Source organism: Pinus tabuliformis, chromosome 2_1 (genome assembly GCF_031772625.1).
Source record: "Pinus tabuliformis cultivar Carrire ecotype Pingquan chromosome 2_1, CPIR1, whole genome shotgun sequence".
Taxonomy (NCBI): Eukaryota; Viridiplantae; Streptophyta; class Pinopsida; order Pinales; family Pinaceae; genus Pinus; species Pinus tabuliformis.
Window position 1 is genome coordinate 293,073,369 of NC_142299.1, and position 8,856 is coordinate 293,082,224.

At 32.7% G+C, this 8,856-nt stretch overlaps 1 protein-coding gene across 1 annotated transcript; it reads left to right on the forward strand.

Moving 5' to 3' along the window:
- The first annotated feature begins 2,852 nt into the window (after positions 1–2,852).
- LOC149199946 (uncharacterized) lies at positions 2,853–3,383 on the forward strand. Its single transcript, XM_089400780.1, has one exon. The coding sequence runs from the start codon at positions 2,853–2,855 to the stop codon at positions 3,381–3,383; it is 531 nt and encodes a 176-aa protein (XP_089256906.1).
- The last annotated feature ends 5,473 nt before the right edge of the window (positions 3,384–8,856 follow it).

Below are 8,856 nucleotides of genomic sequence, written 5' to 3' on the forward strand. Positions count from 1 at the left end.
TTATTTATTAATTAGTGATAATTTCCATTGATTACTTTATTTTAATAAAAAAATTGTTTATTAATTAATGATAATTCTTTACTCAAAACTACTTGTTATATTGTGAAGGCTACAAAACATCTCTCTTCATCAATTTATCTAATGTCATGATCTGGTTTTTCATCTTGTCATGAAGATGAAGCGCACTAGATGGTTCAAAACACTTAGACTTATAGTTTCTTTATGTGTTTTTTACCTAAAGATCTCTCAACATTCAAATTACAAAATTCTTGCATATTTCTATAGAAATTTAAAAATTTCTAAACTGTATTAAAAAATAAAGCTTATTCCTTGGGCCAAATTGTGTCCTGGAAGATTCAACAGAGTGTTGAGGTTGTTCATTAATCTTAAAAACCAGCCATTACAATACTTGAAAGTGAGTAAAAGTGTGCTTTAACTCACAATGGTAGCAAGTTGATTTACATTGCACCTGGGTTAACTTAACTTGTTCTCTCAGAAGTGTTCTGAATGATTGCTCTCTTTTTTAGAGGGATTTTTTAATGCAAGTTGAAGCGGTATAGCTTAAATGTTTCAAAACCATTACAATACTTGAAAATGAGTAAAAGTGTGCTTTAACTCACAATGGTCCGAAGTTGATTTACATTGTACTGGGTTAACTTGTTCTCTCAGAAGTGTTGTGAATGATTGCTCTCATTTTTAGAGGGATTTTTTAATGCAAGTTGAAGCGGTATAGCTGGAATGTTTCAAAACATTTGTTTTTAATAAGATTGAATAAATTATATTTTCAAAATCACATTTTAAATAATTGCGGGAGGAAAATAAAAAATAAAATAAAAAATCGCCCAAATTTTTAAAAAGTCAAAATATAAAATCTACGAAATGAATCTTGTAATTGTGTTCAACTGCATTCTACAATTAAATATGAAATAGATATATAATTCTTGAAATATCTATATATATATATATAAGTTTTAATTAAAAGTATTATAAAACAAAGTTCTCTTTAGTGTGGTTTTTTGGATTTTCTGGTATTGGAATCTAGCGGAGAAATGTGAGGTGAAATATTGATTTGTGTTATTTAAACTGGTTTTTGACTGTATATATGGCTTCAACACCCTGAAAAACAACTAGGGTACTACTATTGTGCAGGGGTTACCCGTCAGGCTTGTGATTTCAATAAATTTCTACCGGATTTTAGAGTGATTTCAATAAATTTCTACCAGATTCTAGAGAAATTAGACCAAAAAAACCAACATGAAAAGCTTCCAAAATGTCTCACTAAAGACAATTTCTTATAAAACATTACTAGTCTCTCTCTTGAAATTATTGCTCCATTCTTTGTTGTTGAGATCCAGTCCAATATGGAAGAGTTGTTGTTATGTCATGTAAACATTAGCGGTTTTGGGCTCCTGGTTTTCCTTATAGTATTCTTCTATAGTGTAGCTTATTTAAACAAAGAGAAATTTATGCACACATAAAACTAATAATTAAACTAGCCTACATCGCCTTAACACCAAATCTACCAATTATCCAGAGAGATCAAATGTCTTTACACCCAAAATCATGGATGCAAATGCTTTTTTAAAATAGAAAGATATTTGATTTTTTTGAGTGCTTAATAGATCCAAAATTAATTATTTGAATTGAAATTACATAAATTCTTTTTTAAAATAAACATACCTATCAAATATATATATTGTTATTCTAAAATATTTTGATTAGATATTATGACAATGTTATGAGAAAACCTTTTACAATAGTATGACAAGATCAGGAGGCCCCTTACATTGAAGAGCTAATGCTACCTGAGAATTTAATATATTATCTTTTTAAATAAATTTGCATGGGATAGTTTCTAAAATTATATTTATTGAAATTTCAAAAAAAAATATTAAATAAATTTAGAAACAATTTTATGTAAACACAGATTTAGATGCTACCATTATAAAATTATATTATTTTATATAATATAATTTTATCAAATTTTATATTTCATATACATATTGAAAGCAAATAAAATTAATTAACATAATTTTGTTTTACCCAAATTTTACACAAGCAGAGGCAACCGAAATTGGACGCGCACTCAAACTCGGTGGCTATGTGTCCAAGTCGGTTGAAGGCTTTGACAACATACTACACATGGATCCATTAGCTAAAATAAAAGGACATCTCTGAAAGAATATGAACTTTTGACTTTCAGTCCAGTAAAACACAAATGACCTATAAGTTCTCTGAAAGTTGAACTGTATCACGCGATCAGTGCTTCTCGGAAGCTGCCCGCACTGAATAAAGTACTGAACTTGATTGTCTAAAGTGCTAAAACTATGCGACATTTTTAAAATAACAAATCGATACAGAAAGCACAGAAAAGCAGAACTCTCCCCCCTCCATCGTTTCTACCTTTTGATAGTGCGAATTTCTTTAATGGAGGACGTAGATATTGTTTTGTTGGAAAAGAGAAGAAATATTTTTTAAGCTATGAAACAGCCTCCTCCATTGCTACATCTCTCTATTGGCACTCGACAGCCTGTACTGAAATGTCCAGTTTTTGTGAAACTGCGGACTCAGAATAGACTAACCAACTTTACTCTCCTTGGTCTATATTTTCTTTATACACCAGGCTTCTGCATGTGCTGTGCTTTTTAGGGTGATGACGAATGCTTGCGCAAATTGTTGTTATATATATAGAGAGAGGTGGGGAGGACATATACGGAGAAGAAAGGAAATCAGGTGGCTTGCCTGTTGGGACAAAGTGAGGTCTGTACGTAATAGACTTATTATTGTTATAATCCATAGGATTATATTGTTATATGCACCACTGGGCTGAATTGTAAATCTCAGCAGGAAATATGAAGATAGGAAGGTCCCCATGGGTGGCGAGGCAAGTGTGGTCGGTCCTGAGCTCTGTGCTGAAATCGAAATCAAATGCTGTCAAGGGAAAAGCAGCCCACGCAATGAAGACCAAGATTGTTGTTCTCGGCCTCATCAAGAACAAGAAGATATTCGCTGCAATTTCTCACAAGATGAATTCTCTGTTTGGACTTGAGGAGAGCCAAGGGCAATATTCCAGTGACAACAATACGTCATTGACAATGTATTATGCTTCGACGCCCGTCGATGAGATGCCTTGTGAAGCTTTTCAACATTGCGAGCAGGAATTGGGGCATCTATCCCACGCAATTCTTGCGTCAGAGTGGCCCTCTGATAACCCTAGAAATTGTGTTTCAGCTATTGAGAGCTCACGAATGTCTACGTGCTCTGTCGAGGACGAGATCGACACTTTGGCCGAGGATTTCATTAAAAGGTTTCGCAGTCAGATGCTTTTGCAGAAACAAAACTCTTTCCAGCGATATCGGGAGATGTTGGAGCGAAGCGTGTGAGCGCTATTGGTCTTGCGTGGATATGAGGTGTTTAAAGCAGCAGAAGGCGATGCTGAGAAGACCAATGGAAATTATTCAGTCAGTTGGCCGGGATTTCATTACCCTGCGGACTGTAATGAACGTACTGAACTTGAAGAGAAGCATTCAGGATAGATGTGTTGAGCTGGTTTCACCGTTTATTGCTGATAATCACATACGATTCCTTGTTCTGTTAATTTTGTTTCTAATATGGAGAGCCATTTATGGATTATTGTTTATTTCCCGGTTCTGTCATTGAACCAGTGGATGTTGTATATTCGTCATTTTGAGGTGAATAAATAAACTCTCGGCTACTTTGGCCAATTTGACACTAATTCCGTTTTCATTGTTTTATCTTCGTCATTTCGATCTGAATAAAAAAACTGTCGGAGTCTTTGGCCAATTTGACGCTAATTCGGTTTTTGGTTCCGTGACACCATAATAATGTGTGTATTTTAGTGTGGTTAAGGTTAATAATATTGTGGTGAAGGTTAAAATTTATTACTAGTCTAACAATTTAGTTAATTACAAGTGGGAAATTTATCATAATTGAATTGTCAAATCAGCAGTAAGGATAGTCATTTCTAGTGGTTAATTACTAGCTACTAACTATTAATGCAGGTTGACTCATCATTTTTATTTAAGATGTCATTTCTACCCGTTAACTACTAGCTACTAACTATTAATGCAGGTTGACTCATCATTTTTATTTAAGACATTTGAATCACTGACTAGTGCTCTGTAAAAAGACAGTCTTTTACTTCTGCTAAATATCTTTGGATGTTCAACTATTAACTTTTTTTTATATCCCAACAAAATGACAAAAATATTTAAAAAAAAAATTAACATTACAAATAGAGTATTGTACCATTGTTTCTAGAAATACTTTTAATATAAATGTAAAGAGAAATTTCGCTTTCGAAAGTAACATATCATATAAATGTAAAGAGAAAGTTCGCTTTCGAAAGTAACATATCGTTAAAACTAACTTAAATATATGTGATATGGAATAGCTGTAGTAATTAGGAATAATAATAGCTTTTAGTAGTTACACAAGTTATATATATAAATATAGTTTAGAATTTCAGTAAAATTTTAAAGAATAATCACTATCCAAATTAAATAAAGGTTTATTGCATTAATTTATAATGTATTTTATTTAAATGTTTCATTATAGACAATTTGATATTGTACTATTTATATATTTATATGAAAGAGTTCCAAAAATAATTAATATTCATATATTTATATGAAGGATAGAGTTTTAAAAAATAATCACATTCACCTATCAAACAAGTCCACCTATCGCATTCATATTAAATCTTAAGAAATTATATGTTTATTGCAATCATATCGTAAAAAAATATATTTAAACTAAATTAATATATAATATATAAACTTTTCAAAAATCAAATTAAATATCACTTTTCTGCCATTCCTATTACAATTTCTTTACGAGTAGATTTTTTTTGTAAATGAAGACTTAAAGAAAAACACTACCTGAAAACAAGGCCATAAAATTAGTATAAAGTTAAAAGGAAAAAATAGTTAAAACAACCCCAACAAATTACTAAATAAAATTTATGAGTAAAATTAAAATTTGCATTATCAATAAGAATTTTAAATATATGCTTATACTGGATATATAAACATCAAATAAGATTTGATAATGCATTTATATATTTGATAATGCATTTATTTCTTAATAGAGAAATACAGAAATGCATCTATTTCCCATGCAACCCATGTGTCATGACCAAGATCAAATAAAATAATAATCCATAATTATATACTAGATATATAACTAAGAATGTGATAATTTGAACTAGTTTTGTTATAACGTAAACATGCTACAACACCAAATTTATTAAGATGTCTAACCGGTTTAGTTGACTTCCCGAATCAGTCTGGTTTGCGAATAATTAAAGTCATCTTACATTAACTCAAGATTTGGAGTCATGTTACATTAATTCAAATGCTCGTCTGAGAGTATTGCAATTGGTGGCAGAGAGTATTGCAAATTTGTAAACATTTGTTATTACTTTAGTGACTGGCTATTTTAGTAAGACATTGAAAACACGAAAATTACAAAAGGCTGCGATGCAACGAAATACCTGCCGATTAACATTGCTTTAAAGGAAATATTTGAATAGTTTGATAAATGGCCTTAGTAAGAGCCAAATGGCAATATCGCAGTGCTATATGTTTAAACTGTTTAAACTATGAACTATGATAAGGAAAGTTTGCTTTGGTTATCCGATAAACACACTCAAACTTTGGAAACAATGATAAGGAAAGTTTACTTTGGTTATTGGATAAACACACTCAAACTTTGATTTTTAAAAACCTTGAGATAGACACAAAGTTTGATTTTGGCTTTTAAAAGCTTTAGATAAACGCAAATTCAATAAATTTCAGTTTTTATAAATTTTAGATAAACACAAACCAATAAACTTTGTTTTTAAAAACTTTGGATAAAGGCAAAACTTCAATTAAAAATAAGCTCAGCCAATACCATGCAATTATACCCCAAAAACTTTGGATAAAGGCAAAGCTTCCGTTAAAAGCAAGCTCGACGTTTGCAATAAGTCCCCAAAGCTGAATGGCAAATGAAATTCAATAAATTTCAGTTTTTATAAACTTTAGATAAACACAAACCAATAAAATTCACTTTTAAAAACTTTGGATAAAGGCAAAACTTCGGTTAAAAGCAAGCTTGACGTTTGCAATAAGACCCCAAAGCTAAATGGCCAATAAAAACCATCGAAAAATATTTAAACGGTTTTAAAAACTTACTTTTTGTGTTAAACTTTGTTTAAAGTATTGAATAGTGGTTGATATTTAAAAAGTCAAACGAAATTAATTCATAGTCAAAGCGATATCTATGGCTATATACCTGCTACTTTCCGCAGTTATAATAACACTAATAACACTAATAAACGATACTCTCTTTGAAACTATGGAGAAATGAATCTCCTCTAAATTATTCCCTCGAGAGAATAAATCACACACACACAGATATATATATATATATATATATATATATATATATATAATAGGCTCAAGTGGTGGTCAATGAAATTTAAATTATGTATTTCGATTTCATACGAATTAACCATATAGGTTAAACGTTATTTGTCTGACAATACTTGCCACCTGTAAATTTTACACTTCTAAGCTATTGATCTAATATTGGAAGTGTTTAATATTTTGACTATTTTGATGGCACAAGCAAAATATAAGGCTAAAACATTGTTACTGTAACAATTTTATTGAGTAACAATTTTAGTTAATAATTTGTGTAACAAAGTCAATAAAAGAAATTAATAACTAAGGTCATGGGACATGTATTTCAACTTGAATGCTCAGAAAAACATCCTATTGGGTGTTTATTTCGGTCTAAAGGAAATTGACAAAGACAATGGAAAAGACTTTGAAAAAGAAAGAGGAATTAATTGGCATTTTATTTATGAAAATAATGGAAATTTGGAGAAAAAGAAGGTGAAAGGTCACAAGTTGCATGTGAGAAGGAAAATGAAGGAAGATAATGGAAAATTGAAAAAAATAGAGGTATCATTAATAAAAAGGCTTCTGATGATGACTTGGTGCTTTTTGTGAGTTCAGTTTTGGAGCTCTCTCTCTATTCTCTCTCTCTCACACTCTTGGACACATTGAGTTTTTTTGGAGCACTCTAGGATTGGATCAAAAAAGTAAAGGAAGGACCAAAAAGACAAAGATCAAGCAAGGAAGAGAAACATCTAGTAGCTTTAGTAGGACTATTTGCAAGTATCAACTGGCATGCATCATTTCCGTTCTAGTTTTGCCCAAGATGGTGCATGTATGTGTGTATTTGGTTCTCTTGTTTCCATTGGCATGTGTTTTTCTAGGTATGACAGTGTTCTTCAGCCTTGCCTTGCCATTTCTGGATAGCCATGGTATATTGGGTTCTCTTGTATTTGGTTGACAAGGATGGTCAGATCATTTTGAAATTGAGTGAGGTGGTATGTGAAAGAAAGAACACATGGCCTAAGAATCCCTGAACTGGGATGGGATTGTAGTAAATCCATATTTTTTGTGCCTTGATGGGCCCAGGAATCCTTGACCGATGAATAGTGGGATATACACTAAATCCTAGACGTGTGTGCCCTTGATCACGCCTCAGAATCCTTGAACGGTAAATGGCAGGATAGACGACAAATCTTGGAAGGTGGAGTCTGAGGAATCATTGAATTTTGTATGGTGGGATATACGGCAAAGCCTAAAGACTAGGAGACATGAAAATTCCTCACTGTGTAGGTGGACAAATCTGGTGGCATCCATGCTTGTTTAGGGCCTACTCATCCTGTGGGGATTGTGGTAAAGCCTAAGGAAACCTGGTTTGGTTTGGCTTTGAGTCTCAAATTCATGCTTGGGATATGGCACAAGGGCGATTAGCTAAAAGAAAGATTTGTTTCAGCTAATCTATGGTCGGGTGGTTCGTGGAAGTCCCCACCTCATTCGCATTTGCATTCATTAATAAGAGCTCCTTCTATGTATTATTTCATGTGTAAATGTATTGGATTATATGGCTTTCATATCCTTGTTATTTATGTTGGTTGTATGCTGGTTATGGGTATGTTTAATGATAGACTTGATGTATGGATCTCATCATGCTTTTATTAGTTACTGGAAGTACAATGAATATAAGACCTAATAAATGATAATGTAGCTATTGTGATATGGCAACAATGATCCTTTACGAATCTCATATAAGTATGAGATCCATATGCTCAGATCTGCTGTTATAACCTGTAGGGGCATATTTGTGACATGCTTGATGAAATGTCTGTCATGGCTAGTACGGGTCTAGTCAAGTCATCGATAAAGTGTTTACATTAATACCTTTGTTTTATTTTTATTTAATCTTCCTGAAAGTTTCATGAAGTTTTAGGTAGTCGCCTAAGTCCTAGCCCTGAAGAAGTGGCACAAAATTCGAGGTTGATGGTTGAGAAGTAGCTCAGAAGTCCATAGTCGTTGGAATGCCAGTACCTTGGGCTTGACTGGAAATCCTCAGTCACATGTATGGCTTGTCATGGGAGCAACTGGGGGTCCAGATCAGTGAAAGATCAAGTTGCCTCAGGCGTTGGTCACCTGGAAGGATTGATTGGCTCCTGAAGGTTTTGTAGCATGTGTGGAAGGTCAGATTGGTTTGCTTTTGTTGGTTCCACTTCATTAAATATATATGGGGATTTAAATCAAATCATATTAGCCTCTCGTCACATGTTTACCCTAGATGGATGATTAACTTAGGTAAATGTGGGAGGAGGGTCTTACAGAGTTGTATCAGAGCATTGTTCACCCCTTAGACTGGACAGATAGTGTGTTGGTCATCCATTCATGTCAGTTGCATATGTGTGCTCTCTATGCTTGTGGTCTATGTAATTTATGTGCATGGATGGTGGTGGTTTGATCCAAA